General features: G+C 50.4%; 1 protein-coding gene across 2 annotated transcripts in view; it reads right to left on the reverse strand.

The window, feature by feature from the left end:
- Mapkapk3 (MAPK activated protein kinase 3) overlaps positions 1-10,604 on the reverse strand; it is a 39,583-nt gene extending 28,979 nt beyond the window's left edge. The window contains exons 1-2 of one of the 2 annotated variants that reach the window (XM_059268558.1): positions 10,473-10,604; positions 9,949-10,225 (exon numbers count right to left, since the gene is read on the reverse strand). In XM_059268558.1, coding sequence (XP_059124541.1) covers positions 9,949-10,173 — 225 coding nt within the window. In that variant the 5' untranslated portion in view covers positions 10,174-10,225; positions 10,473-10,604. Of the gene's footprint in view, positions 1-9,948; positions 10,226-10,353 lie in introns of both variants that reach the window. The other variant, XM_059268559.1, reaches the window with a different exon arrangement.
- Between the last annotated feature and the right edge of the window lie 4,689 nt (positions 10,605-15,293).

Consider the following 15,293-nt stretch of genomic DNA (forward strand, 5'->3'; position numbering starts at 1 on the left):
GCTAGCTGACACTTTCCCTGGCAACACCATTCACTGAGTGGCTAGAGGACAGGCACCCTGGGGCATCTTCTGGCTAGTCTCCATCCTGCAGCTCAACCACTTGCGAGATCAGCCCAAACAGTGAGTAGGACTCCTTCCTGCCCACTTCCCTGGCACTGTTCATGATCACTGCCCACCCAAGTGTCCCAGCCAGAAAGGAGACCCTTTGCCAAAGAAAGTACCCAGCCCTTCATTTTACAGATTGGGCTGACTGTGGCACACAGGGAAGTATGGCAGAGGGCCAGGAATTAGTTGTCTGCCAAGCCTGGCACCCAGCCCAGCGTGGACACAACCCTGCTCTGTGAACATGGATGAGTTACTCTGCCTTTTTGAACCTCAGTGGCTGCAGCCATGATGGGGGTCGGGGTGGGGGGGTAGGAGGGGTGGTGACCAGTTCTCAGACTCTGCTGTAAGGACACTCAGCAAGTAGGGCCCTCTTCTCTACCCTTCAGCTCCTGGCTAGCTGCCTACCAGAGATCACGGAGAATACCTGCTAGGCGCCCTGCGACATCCTGAGAAAATGGCTGTTCATGTTCAGAAAATCAGTAGGACAAGTTCTGGGTCCCCTGTGGAGGCCGAACCCCTCAGGAGTGGAGGAATGAAGTAATGGGTGTGGCTGATCGGGCCCTGGCCACTCAGACTCTGGAAATAGCCTCTGAGATTACCGGAGTGACGGAGTTAAGTACAGTCTAGAAAGCCTTGGGGATCGTCCCAGAGAGTGCAGGGGCAGCCCACATTCTGCCCCACCCTACAGAAACAGAATCATGTTGCACCTCACATCTAAGTCCTCCCAGTCTCTCCCAGTCTCTTCTGCTAGCCTTGAGGCTCTGCTAAGACGTTGGTCCTTTCCTTCCCTGACTTTGGCCAGGTAACCTTAGGAGTCACAATGCACCTAGTCACACTGTTGTCCAAGCAATAGTCTCGGACCATTGGGCCATAAAGAGACCCAAGAAGGAGAGCTGCCTTCCCACTCTCCACAGGGACGCCTCAAGTTACAGCTCAGTCCAAGTGCGCCTGACTCCACTATTCTGCCAGCACCTGGTCCAAGCTGACAGCAGGAGGGGACATGGGGAGTGGCCTGGGTGCGGCCCGGCGCTCTTTGCTCTTGTCCCACCCCAGCCCTCCCCTGAGTATGGGGGAGTGGTAGGCTGACTAGAACAAGTCCCCAGCACCTGCCCTGCCCTGTCCTCGGTCTGTCCTCAGCCTGTGGGCTGCCACAGAGAGGGCCCATCCCAGCTGGAAACATTTGAAACAAGCAATGGCAAGGCCTGAGAGAGGAGGGCGGACCGCAGCAGGAGAAATGGGTGGGACAAAGAGGTAAAGAAACAGTGCCATTGCAGAGCAGCGGCCAAGGCAAAGGCCTAGTCTAAGGAAAATGGCAACGTTAACACCAAACCTATACGGAAAGCAAAATCAATATTCTCAGCACTTCTGTTGGTCCTGCCCTGAAAGGGTTTCCAGGGAGCCCTGGTTCCCAAAGCAGGTGTCTTGTATTCCTGCTCAAGGCCAAGCCTCTGCAGTTCCCACACAGCAGGGTTTCAATCACAATTGAAACCCACAATCTAATCCATTTAGTTCCAAAAGGGCAAGAGGGTGGGGAGGAGCGCAGCTACCCTGGCTTCCTCCACAGCATTCTTTCCACCCCCTGAGGGCTGCCTCCTCCAGATGCAGAGGGAGATCAGGACAGCCCTTATAAGAGCCAATAATGTACCATCAAAAACTGTCCCTGAGCCACCCAAAGGAGAGCCCCCACCCTCTGAGAATGCGTATTAGCTTGTGCTGTCTCCTCATGAATGCAAAGATGGTTGCAGCCACCAAGACTGAATCCTGCTTCCTGACATATACACAAATCCAGGTTCAACCACAAAGAGAGTTTTGACAAAAAGATTCCCAAATTGTCTTTTGTCCAAGGTTACTCAGGAAGAGCAGGAAAAATTGCTAAGCTTGGAACTCATATTTTCTCTGCGCCTTATACAACCTCTCATTTCGGGCCACACAAGAGCTCCAGTAGAGCGAGAGCAGCAGAGCCCAGTGTTCTGTGAAGACACTGGTGCTCCTAGGAGCTGTTGTGGAATATTTAACTACCTAAAGATGGGTTACATTTGTTTATGCTGGGGAACATTACTTTAACTGTGTAAAGGTGTGTTACATTTGTTTCTGCTGCCTTTGTCACCAAGGTGAATATGTGTTACATTTGTTTCTGCTGCCTTTGTTTAACTATGTAAAGATGTGTTGCTATTTCACCTTGCCTGCCCAAGGCACCTGATTGGTCTAATAAAAAGCTGAACGACCAATAGCTAGGCAGAAGAGGGATAGGCAGGGTTGGTGGGCAGAGACAATAAGTAGGAGGAGAAATCTAAACAAAAGGAGAGAGAAGGAGGAGAAGAGAACGGGGAGAAAGACACACCCCTGCCCACAAGCCAGGCAGCCGACAGCTAGACAAGAGAAGCAGTGAAATTAAGATATACAGAAGGAAAGAAAAGTAAAAAGCCCTGAGGCAAAACATAGATGAAGAGATACAGGTTAAGTTATAAGAGCTAGCAAGAAAAGAGCCTAAGATAAGGCCAAGCACTCATAACTAATAAGTCTCTGTGTCATGATTTGGGAGCTGGTTGGTGGCTCAAAAGAAAACACCTGCTACAAGGAGCCCTGGTCTCCCTGTCCAGAAGGGTACAGCCAGTCCTCCAGGAAGTGTTCTGTACTCTGTAAAAGTACTGTTATATGCTTGAAATTACTCTTCACACGGAGATGACTACTGTCCTCAGCTCTTGCATAATGGTCGCCACACTTGGACATCTGCTGCCAGCCACAAGGTTGGGACCACGGGAGGCAGAAGAGCAACAAAGCCAGGGTTTTCCAGTTTCCATGATAATGCAAAGAGGAAAACTACTATCCCACATTTGAAGCTCGGGAGAGATAGAGACATCTGTTGTCATGGAGACCAGACCCTGAACAAAGCCCAAGCGACCTAGACATCTCTACTGCACTCCCAACAATGGTGCTTTTCCAGTTACCCTCCTCCCCAAAGCTCTTAAGTCCCTCCACTGTTTCCCAAGCCTGTGACATTGACCCCAGTGAAATCAGCCATATCCTGCCAGGACCTGATCTGCAAGTGAGGAAGTGGTACCACACCACAGGTGCTAAGGAGTTAAACCAAACATATCGTCACCCACACCAGACTGTTCTTCTCAGACCAGAGGTCTGGACTAAAGAGGGGAACACCTTCCAGAAAGGTCCCCCCTCCTGCTGTACCCCAGTCCAGATAGTTCTTGCACACTCAGCAGCCAAACTTCCTGTGGTCTGTGGTGGGCTCTGGCACACTGGGCTCAGTTTCATGAGGCTTGAGACAAGCTGTACAGCCCGAGGAGCCCCACATTCATCATAACCTTTGCATACTGACCTCATGGAATCACACCTGAGAATTCAGATATGAACTTCCACTCAGTGAGTGAACTGGGGAGATGCAGGCAAACACCAGCAGTATCACACAGGGCTAAGCTGGGACTGCGAGATTCCCAATAAAATTATAGAGGGCAATGCCAGCACTTTCTAGAGGTCAGGTCTCAAAGACTTCCCTTGTCTTCAAGAACTCGCACGAGGTAGGGGTGACATGGATGCTAATACTGGCCTCAGTTTCCTGGGCTTTACCCCAGCCATGACATCCCCCAGATGTGGGTACTTTGGGCAAGTCTACAACCTCTCCGGACCTCAGTGTGCTCATCCATAAAAGGAGAATGATGAGATTTCGTTAAAACAACGCATGTTGTATACTAGAGACAGGCCTGCCAGACAGACTTCTCTAGAAAGCAGTCCGCTGTTTATGGGCGTGTTAGAATCTACAGACCAGGGGCTGGAGGGGTGGATCAGTGGCTGAGAAAGCTATTGCTTTTCCAGAGGACCAGAGTTTACTTCCCAGCACCCATGTCGGGCAGCTCACAACTGCCTGGAACTTCAGCCCCAGGGGATCTCACACCCTCTTCTGGTCTCTGCTGGCACCTGCATTCACATGCACATACCCACATATAGATATACATATATACACATAATTTTTTTAAAATAAAATAAATCTAATAAAAAAATTTACAGAACCAGGGCTGGCAAGATGGCTTAGCAGGTAAAGACTATTGTCAACAAGCTGACAACCTGACTTCAATCCCAACCCCACAAGGTAGAAGGGGAGATCTGGCTCCTGCAGTTCTCCTGACCTCTGACCTCCACATGCAGGCCACGGCATGAATACACCCAAGTGCATGAACATACATACAAATAAATAAATGGCAAAAGAAATTAAATTTACAATACCAAGGAATGTTTAACTATGTAAAGATGTGTTACATTTGTTTCACCTGCCTAAGACACCTGATTGGTCTAATAAAAAGCTGAACAGCCAATAGTTAGGCAGTAGAGGGATAGGCGGGGCTGGTGGGCAGAGAGAATAAGTAGGGGAGGAGGAATCTAGGCTCGAGAAGTGAGAGAGGAGAGAATGAGGAAGAAAAAGAGGGAGGCGCCCAGAGCCAGCCAGGCAGCCGCCAGCCAGACGCAGAGTAAGACATACAGAAGGAAAGAAAGGTAAAAAGCCCCAGGCAAAACATAGATGAGGAGAAACAGGTTAAATTAAGTTATAAGAGCTAGTGGGACAAAGATAAGGCCAAGCATTCATAACTAATAAGAAGTCTCCATGTCACAATTTGGGAGCTGGTCGGTGGCCCAAAAGAAAGCCTACTACAAAGGAATGCTGGCATTAGCTCCTAGATGGGCTGGGGGCAGTGGAGAGAGGACCCTGGAAGAGGATTCTCAAAGTAGGTTTGCAGCACACTTTCCAACCAGGCATGGCATGAAGTACAGCTTCTTAAACAGTGGGTCGAGACCCTATATGGGGCTGCCTAACTGAATGTGGGAGTTGTCAAAATTTGGGTTTCTGAATATACAATGACCAAAAACTTAAAAACCAAATACATAATGAATCCAAAGTGTTTGCTGCAGTGCTGATCATGTGCCTGCTCTGCAGCCTTGGTTCTCAACACACATGTACTTTGCACTGTGCATGCCATCAGGACATGCAACATGGAAGCTGCCTGCCTGAACCACCTCAATTGAGAGTTAATACAACTGTGTATTATGGCAGTGGGTTTTTTTTAAAAAACCATGTTTGCGAAGTTGTCTGCTCTTACAGAAACACAATGGTTTAATTACAGAAAACAAGACCTTTAATATTTTTCCTACCATCATTCCTCAGCATGTTTTACACTAGTATATCTTTGAATTACATTGTTAGAATATTTGACTTTCAAAATTGCTGTTTGAAGCCAGGCAGTAATGGCGCACACCTTTAATCCCAGCACTTGGGAGGCAGAGGCAGGTGCGTCTCTGTGAGTTCAAGGTCAGCCTCGTCTACAGAGTTAGTTCCAGGACAGCCAGGGCTACACAGAGAAACCCTGTCTTGAAAAACCTAAATAAATAAACAAACAAACAAACAAACAAGTGCATTCATCTCATTAATATGAAATTTTGCTGTCATTTTTAATAGTCACATTGTACCTATAACAAAGAATTATTTAAAAATAAATGTCTTGATGATCTACTGTCAGTAAATGTATGTTTTGTATACCTATTTTATATATCTATAAACTCAGAGTCACGTAAAACTTTTCTCTAGCAAAGTGGGAAAATTTTGGGAAGCCCTGGCATAATAATCTCAGAACACTCAAGCCTGGATCTAGACCTCACTTTTGCTGTGTAGGTTTAATGCTCTCCTGAAACCTGCTTAACCAAATTGATCGCCCCTGGCAGTTCAGAAACCTCCAGGCTCCTTAGATATTTTTTTCCTTCTCAGTGAGGGGTCACCTGGCGGGAATCTTGGGCCAGCGAAACCCTTCCTTCTCCAGGGACTCTGTTGTACAGGGCCACTGGTCCATCTGTGGGCCTCTGACCTGCTGAGTAAGTGACAAGGAGCAGAGGCTCATCTGACTGGTCTGGAGATGGCAGGTGAGGGGTGGTGGCTGCCAAAGGAGAAGAGGCCTGCCCTGCATGGCAGCCCCACCTAGCCTCAAATCCAGCTCTACCACACCAGCCCCAACAGGCCATCCCCGCCCATGGAGCAGCAGGGTGGAGCAACTGGAGCCAACTGGAGGCTCTCTCTCTCTCTCTCTCTCTCTCTCTCTCTCTCTCTCTCTGCCTCTTATTCAGGCTTCTTCCTCCTTCCCGATGTTCTGGGTGGAGAAAGCCCCTCTGATCACAAGGGTGGCCCAATGGCAGAGAAGTGGCAGGAAGGCCTCACCGAAGGCTCCTTCCTTCCTCCACAGGCCTCCCCGTGGCCTCCACCTAGGAAAGTGAAGCTGCTGTGCTCCTCTGTGAAGTCCCAGGCCTTTAGACTGGGAAACAGCACTTTCCTGTGGTTTATCTCTGAGAGGCTGTAGGAGAGATTAGAAAAAGTCCAGGTCCTTGTGCTTGGTTATTTCAATAAGCACTTATAAGCCACTACTGCATGCCAGGCCCTAGGCCCAGGTGCTACAGGGAGCTTTGATTTATAGCTTTAGGGCCAAAGAAGATTCCATTGCTCCAAAAGTCAAAGACTCGGGACAGCTTCCTGGAAGGGGTGTCAGTGGGCCTGAGCCTCCCCAGGTGGGAATGGCTCCATTACAGAAGAAAGTCAGTCACTTACAGAAGAAAGTCAGTCACCTACAGAAGCAAAGACCAGAAGACTGAACTGCAAAAGCCTTGTATGCCATACTCAGAGGCTCAAAGTATGCAGAGTCAGGGTGACACCAAGACCCTGGTGACACCAAGCAAGATTTCCTGGTCTCCAGGGTGTTATTTCCAATCAATCAGGGGAAAAAAATATCCTCTGAGGCATTGTGCTACGGGGCATCACTTGTGGTCCTACACAGCACACATCCAGAGAGGCCTAGCTTGCCTCAGCTATCAACACCAATGGAAGAAGAACTGTTCTGGGTGAAGCAGCAGCCAGTCACTTCCTGATCTTCAGCCTGGGAGGAGGATGTTCACTGCAGAGGCCCCATCTGGAAGACTCTAGGGAGATTCCCCACCCCACCATTCCATTCTCTTTAATGAAGAAGAGAAGAGGAGGCACTGGGAGCCCAGAGGCGACTCCAACAGGCTGTGCTGATCAGAAGGGAAGGGTCCCCAGTCCTGTTGTCTAGCAGCAGGAGCAGGAAAAAGAACCCCACCTCTCCTCCCATGTGCACCCCTGCCCCGCCCCCTCACCCCCCCCCCCCCCCCCCCCCGTCTCCCCTGGACCTTCTTTGTTTTTACTTGAAGGTACTAAGTGCCCAGATCACATCTGCTTTTAATCAGTTAGGCCTGGGAAGGAGCACAAGATGTCAGCAGAAGGAGTATGAAGACCGCATCCCCCATACACCCCCTGAGGCACTTCACCTTCTGGTTCCAACAGCACAGCATAAGTGCTTGGGGTGCCACAGAAAGTTCTGCTGGTCACAGAAGTTGGCCTGGGGAAAGAGGCCTTGCTGTGCATGAAGCCAAGCCAGAATAAGCCAGTGGTCAGAGGCGAAGAGAAAGGGGAAGAGGGGAGGGGCCTGCTCCTCTGGAACCCCACAGAATGGTCGTGGCTACAGGGCCAATGACCACAATCTTCCTGTTTCATGAGTGCCTGCTGCCTTTAGGCTTCCTGCTAGGTCCTTTCTGACCTCTCAGGCAACAAAGCCTTAAGATGGGCATAAAAAAGGGATGGCCTGACCAAGTTCAGGCTACAGGGTCAGGATAGGACAGCCTAAGAAACTAAGACACAACTCTAGGAAGGCACAAAGGCCCAGAGCCCATGACCTTCTCCTAGGCTGAGCTAGAGCAGCTGGGAGAGGGTTAGGACCCATCGAGGGCTGGCTGAGGTCCCTAGGCCCAGGTCTGCCACTATGTTGAGACCCCCAATATGTCCTCACTCTTCTGGACAGAGGACAGAAATTATGAGTGAGAAGATGCCATTGCCCCCCCCCCCAAGGCCAAGCCACTAAAACAATATGTACACAGTCACTGAGCCAGAGGTTGTACTGGCCCCTTCTTGAGTGTAGGAGTCAAGATCAGAAAGAATTAGGGTGAGGGTCGCATCTAATCTGTGTCTTTGAGGGTCATTTTAGGGCCAGATCCTAGGGTCCTTGAGCGAGTAGCTCCAGTCATGCTCACGTACAGTCTTAAGGGATACAGAGGTAAAACTACTTCAGAACTGCCACAGTTCCCAGTCCAGGACAGGGAGGACACTGGGGCCCTAAAATAGTGGCACTAGAGTGGAAGCCATGGGAGCCAAGTTCCTCCAGTCTCTAGGGGAGGTGTAGGCCCAGCCCTGCGCACACCTGGAATTGCCTGGGCCACAGACTCGGAACTCTCACCCACCCCCGCCTTGCTCACAGCCCGAGAGGGGCTGGTCAGAGCTCTTGGTCTCCCTCTCAGGGTCAAAGTCTTGGACCTGAGAAGAGGTTCTCTGGCCTCAATCCACCACTCACCCTCTCCCAGGCTGCCTCTTAGTTCACACAACAGGACAGCTAATGACAAGGGAGAGGATAAGGGCTCACTTTTCATCTCCTTATACCTATCTACCGTGAGGAAAGCCGCCTTCTCCCCTGCCTGGGACCTCAAAGCTTTAGTCAACTGTAGGGTTAGAGGGTCACAAAGCTATACCTGGGTCCCAGCCCCCAGGTCAACCCTTTCCCTGCCCTTGAGGCCACCTTCATGATCCTCTCCAGAGTCCTTCTTGGGGGACGACCTACCCCTCTATCAGCCTTGATACACCAGAGAAAGACAAAGAACAGGGCCGAGTATCACTCAAATCTTGCAGCGCCTGTGCCTTGAGTAAGTCCCGAAGCCTATTCTAGGCTGATTCCAGGCCTGTTCAAGTTCACTCATCTCATTTCAAGTTCACACCAAGCCCCGTTCCTTCTCCCTGAACAAAATCAGAGACTGAACTACAATCCTCCAAGGTGCTGCCCAAGGTTACAGAGTTGGCACACGCCAAGGTAGAGATTACAGTCACATCTTCAGGACTCTGCACTCTGGCTCCTGCTGGCAACTTGGGAAACAGACCAGGGGTCACTCTCCACCATACTGTATCATCCCAGTGCCAATGGCATTACCTCCAATTGGGACAGGTTCCCAATGACAAACAATTCAAGGGACTCTGAAGGAGAGGGACAGGAGTAAGGATGGGGGCTCTTGGGCTGGAACTGGGTGCCTGGGGCCAGATGCAGAGATCAGCTACTCCAAGCCACGCCCCCAGCTCCCCTCCAATGTGCCAGGCTTCTAGGGAACCTTGAGTATGATAGGACTAAATGGCTGCCCATCATTTGTCCAGGGTGGGTTAGCCTAGGAGCAGAGCTGGCCCGTTCCACAAGGGGGCAACAATTTATCAAGAGCCCAGTAGTCAAAGAGCACCCTAAGGTGTGATGGGCATCAGCCTTTGGCCCCCCGAACCTGCTCTAAGAGGCTCATAGCTCAGCCTCAGCAGGCAAAGGCAAGGAGAAGGAAGCAGGCCGCTCTGAGCCTTGGGGGCTCAGCCTCAGGTAGAGGGAAACTTAGACCCATCTCCATAGCAGAAGCTACTTGGGGGAGGGGGGGATAGCCAAGCCTTAAAAGCCCCACTTGGGCCTGAGCCCAAGCCAGAGCCAGAGTGTACAGCCACTCCCTCCCACCTTCCGGGTTCAACAGCCCTACTCACATTGACTCCTCCCCTTGCTCTTTGGGACACACCCGGAGCTTGGGTAGGTCGAGCCTGTTTCCCCATGTGTGAGGCTGGGAGGACTATGAGTCTGATCTTAGAGGGAGAGTATAAAAATAAAACACGATGCTAAGTGTAGATGCTTAATAGAGGCCCTGGACACACACCCACAGGTATCAGCTGTTGGACCCTCCAGGTCATCCCAGCCCTCAGAGAGATGGGTCACTAACCTTCAAGGCACACTTCTGCCCCGTGCGCCGATGGTAGCACTCCAGCACTTTGCCGTTCACACCCAGGCCCAGCACCCGCTTGGATAACTGGTAGTCATCAGTCACCGCGTACTTCTTGGGCTCCCGTCGCACACCTAGGGCCTGAGCACCGCCCAAGGTGGGCCCACCGAGAGCACCTGGCGGGGGCGCAAGACTCCCCTTCTCCCCTGCTGTCTCGCCATCCATGGCCCCCACGGGGCGCTCGGAGGTAGCCCCAGCCTGACGCGTCCGGAGGCACCTGAGGGAAAGGGAAAGAGTCACTCCCCACACGGACTTTTGGGACACACCCCAGCCTTGATTTCTCCAGAACTAGACTGACTGGGCTGCTGGCCCAAGACAAGCTGGAAACTGCCTGAGAGTACCTACGTGCAGCAGGGGGGAGGTGATCCCTCTGTCGGGGCACGTGTCGAGTGGAGAAGGAGTCCAGCGCTGTGTAGCCGCCAGATCCTGAGAGCTGGCCACACAGGGACCCCGGGAAAACGTACCTGGCGAAGGCGCACTTGGTGGCAATGCACTAGACGGAAGCCATGCAGCAGGCAAGAGGGGCAAGGGATCGTGATCCCGGGAGCCCGTAGCCGAGGGGCGCCCTGGGCCCGAGTCTCGCCGCCCGCGGCCCACGTGACCCTCCACCCCCCCTTCCCCGCACGTCATCCGGACTTGGGGCCCCGCTAGGTCAGCCTTAAAGGGCCAGGCGGGTCCGGGCTGGGCTGGCCAGGGCACAGCCCCTGGCAGGCTCCGCCCCGAGCCCCCCCACTCCGCCCCGGACAAAATGGGGGCGTGGCCTCCAGAAGTGGCTGTAACTTTCCCGGCGCCTTGGGACACCGAGTAGAAACTCCTCCAAGTGCCCTATCAGTCTCGGATTTTTATCCGCGACCTAGAAAAGTGACAGCGTAAGACACTGTGTTTCTCTAAGGCTCTTGAGCGCGGTGTTCTTTTTGCATGCTACCAGGGGGCCTTGCTAGACGCCCCACTTTCCAGGTGGCTAAGCGCGCTAGAATTCAACTTAATTTTTGCCAACCTTCCCTGGGAACTGGTATGCTGTTTGATTCACCACTCTTCGGTCCCCGGTGGTTTAGGGTATCTCTCTAGCACTAGCCAGCTTTTCTTTTTGTGCGCTTCCTGACCAATCTTTTGACTTTTGACTTTGCGATTTACTTGTCAGCTAACGTATTGGGTGGGCCACATTCGTGCTGTTCTGCAACGCAGGCAGTCTGCAGCCGCAGGTTGAACACACCTGGGGCATTCCTGAATCAGAAATCTTGGTTTTCCATTTGGTCAGGTACATCAGCTTTTCACCTTATTATGGTTTGGGCTTTGGATTATTCTGTTTCAAGCCCTTGGCCGCGGTGGTGAACACCCTTAATTCCTGCACGAAGAAGGCTTAGGCAGGGAGATTTTGAGTTCGGGGTTAACCTAGGCTACATCGTAAGGCTGTGTTTAAAAAAATAAAATTAGCCGGGCGTAGTGGCCCACGCCTTTGATCCCAGCACTGGGAAGGCAGAGGAAGGCGGATCTCTGAGTTGGAGGCCAGCCTGATCTACAAAGCAAGTTCCAGGACAACTAGGGCTATTACACAGAAACCCTGTCTCAATAAACCAAATAAATAAATAGAAATTAACTTAACATTAAACTCCCTTTCTCCCACCCCAGAGACACACTATTAGCTTTGAAATTCCCTTTCTGGGTTTAGACATCAGTTTCAATCTTAGTCCATCTTAGCCCGTCATAGATATCTTGAGCCAGCTTTCCCAGAAGTCTCTTATTTTACAGAAGGATCAGGGGCGCCCATGGAGAAAAAAAACTCAGTGAGAGCCACAGATAGCGAGACTGTGTCTCTTGTGGCAAATCTTTCAACCATATCCACAACCCACAAGTTGAAATACCCAAGCCAAGTGATTCCTTGAAACTTTTGGAAAGTGGGTGGTGCCACAGGCAGGCCCTTTGAGCAGGTCTCTGCTGCCATCTACAGGCTGTATTCAGACCTGCAGCCACTAGGACCTTTGTCCCACCCAAAACGTATAAATCTCCTGGCCTAGGAATTGGTGACCTTGAAGACCTCCTCTATAACCTACCACCACAACACATACAAAGATGCATGGGCTGCACATCCACAGTTGTCAGAGAATTAGTTCCTAGCTAGCAGGAATTTGGTGCCCTTCTATCTATACAACTGCATCCCATTGCTGGTAACTACTTTGTGAAGGGTACTGCAACTATTTGTGGTACTCTCTGTGTGCAGACAGCTCAGTCTGTCTCCTCCAGGATTTGTGACTCTGTCTTCTCCAGGCAACCTTTAAGCTAGCAACAATCGATGAAGCAGAGGTCCCTAGATAAGAGCCTCTGTTAATCATAAGAACACTTCCTGCAGACCAGGAAATGCTCTACCTGAACCCCATGGTCTCACTGAGACAGGGGAAAGGAAGACATGATCATCCCTTTAGACACACATTGAAAGCCCACAAGAGAAACAAGCCCAGATAGGGCAAGTGACCTGCTTGAAGTCAACAACTAGCAGGAGACTCTCCCCTCAGGCCTCCCCCCCTGCCCCCCCATTTCAACCCCCAAGCACAACCTCAAAGTTGGGCTCTCTCAAATAATGACCACCTCTCATGATGTTTCCTTCTTTGCTCTACTCATTCACATGTGCAAGTATACTCTGACACCTGCACTCACACTGTTATGGAACATTATTTTAACTGGGCAAAGATGTGTTACATTTGTTTATGCTGCAGAAAAGTACTTTAACTGTGTGAAGGAGTGCTACGTTTTGTTTATGCTGCATCTGTTTAATGATGTAAGAATGTGTGTTTAATGATGTAGAGATGGGTCACATTTGTTTCACCTTGCCTGCCTAAGGTACCTGATTGGTCTACTAAAGAGAGGAACAGCCAATAGCTAGGCAGAGAAAGGATAGGTGGGGCTGGTAGACAGAATAAATAGGAGGAGGAGGAGGAGGAGGAGGAGGAGGAGGAGGAGGAGGAGGAAAGGAGGAGGAGGAGGAAGAGGAGGAGGAGGGGAGGGAAAAGGAGAGAAGAAGGAGGGGAGAACAGGGGAGACACCAGCCAGCCAGACACAGAGAAGCAGTGAAAGGAAGACAGAAGAAAGGTAATAAGCCCCGAGGCAAAGGGTAGATAAACAGGTTGATTTAGAAGAGCTAGACAGAAATGTGCCTAAGCTAGGCCGAGCATTCAAAACTAAGGATAAGTCTCTATGTCATGATTTGGGAGCTGGTTGGTGGCCTAAAAGAAAAAGCCTGATACACACACACTGCATACAAGTGACACACACAGATATTCAGATACATAAATGTGTATGGCATACATATGCACAGATACATATAGCCATGTGCAGGCACACACCCACACACATTTGCCTAGCTGCATCTAGGATCAGGTGGAATCATAGTCCCACCTAATAATCAGACCCCAGATCTAAGAGCTTGAAGGAAGCCATGCAATCTGGAAGTTTTTGCTGCTAGGAGGCTGAGGCAGGCACTGCTCTCTGTAGGCAACCAGTTTGAAGCTAGTGAACCCAAGGCTCAGCAAGGTCTCGTTCTCTATGAGCAGGATTCCACAAGGTAGGTAACTAAGGGTGGAAACTAGGGCTGGGCATCTCAAAAATGTCTCTTTCTTAAAACAAACCAAAAATGGGGTTCGGCTGTTAAGAGCACATTTGTTCTTTGAGAGGACCCAAGTTACATTCTCCATACCCAGGTGGGTCACAACCACCTGTAACATTGCTTCCAGGGGATCCCTGAAGGCCGCTTGCCTCTGGTGAGTGAAGGTGCCAGGCATGAAAGGGCATCAATTGGAGTGCTCCAGTGGCAGCAGCAAACTTCATCAGGGCTCACTGGCCAGTGTTCCCGGAGAAGACAATGCGGACGCCAGCAGGGTTCGCAATGGCAACAATAGCTTGAGCTGCTGGCAACAGCTTCTCCCGATCTTCTTCAGATTTATGACGTAGATACCATCGTTTTTCCTTTTGTAGGTGTGCTGCTCCATCTGAAAGTGAAGGTTGGTGCTACCTAAGTGGGTCCCTGCCTCAAGGAATTTGAGGACATCCAGGGCTCCCGACCCTGTGTAAGTTTCCCTTTCAGTAATGATGGGAATCAAGAACAACACCATATGAACACATCCCTGGGCATTTCAGAAAGCATTCCATTTCTTTTTTTGACCTCAAACTCACTGAGTAGACAAGGATGGCCTTCAACTCCTCACCTTCCTGCCTCATCCTCTCAAGTGTTAGAACTACAGATGTGAGCCACCATACACCGCATTTTGTTAAAATTTATATGCATAGAAGTCAAACTTGCTTGCTGCAATTGTTCAGACCACACTGAAGTAGAAATGTAAGTATCCCCATAAAGGTTCAATCCCTAGGATGTATACAAAGGTGAAAAGAGAGAACAGACTCCACAAAGTTGCCTTCTAGCCTCTGCATTCACAGCGTGGCATGCTTACCCATCACACACACACACACACACACACACACACACACACACACACATTTAAATGTAAATGCCTATGATTATATAGACACATGTATTTCCCATATCAATCATAAACAGAGGTTTTCCAGCTGTCCACTTAGCCCAGGAAAATCAGAACGTGTAGCTTCTTCTCAATGCCTATGCTGCAGCAACCACCTGGAATCATGTCCCCCTTTCACACTATTGGAAAGATTCGAAACATAGGATGCTGGGCCTGGGCAGGCTGGGTTCATGGCAGCAGACTCTGCCACTTAGCCCTTGGTAATAGCTGTGTTCAAGGGAACAGAGACTGAGGCCACTGAAGTAACTTACAGTGACCAAACAGACCATCCAGTTAGTGGCTGGTGGAGGGCAGCCCCTGCTCCTCACCACAATTGCCTTTTGATGAAAGGGAACCTGCTCATGGTGAAAGGATAGAAACCAGATATTGAGGGAATATTGCTGTGTATCCTTGTGATCCATCTTGTGATTTTTCTGGGAGGGTGAAGGCAAAGGTGTCCTGCAGCAACAGGAATCCACACAGTGCCTGCAACAGAATACACTAGGAAGGAATACCTCTTTGTATTTGGCTCCGCCACTAGGTGGCAGTGTGGGCCCAGCAGTCAAGGAGGGGGTCCATTCAACGGAGCAGTCAGGGATTGGAGGTAATAAGGGAATGGCCAGAGTTATTCACAAAGCTTAAATGAAGCAAGTAGGTGGGCAGTTTGGGCAGAACAGGGGCACACAACAGTTCCCAGCACACAGGTGAGATGCATAACACTGTTAAATCCACAAAAGACTATTGGAGAGTCAAACCCCTTGGGGACATTGGTTTGCA

Source organism: Peromyscus eremicus, chromosome 7 (genome assembly GCF_949786415.1).
Source record: "Peromyscus eremicus chromosome 7, PerEre_H2_v1, whole genome shotgun sequence".
Classification (NCBI taxonomy): domain Eukaryota; kingdom Metazoa; phylum Chordata; class Mammalia; order Rodentia; family Cricetidae; genus Peromyscus; species Peromyscus eremicus.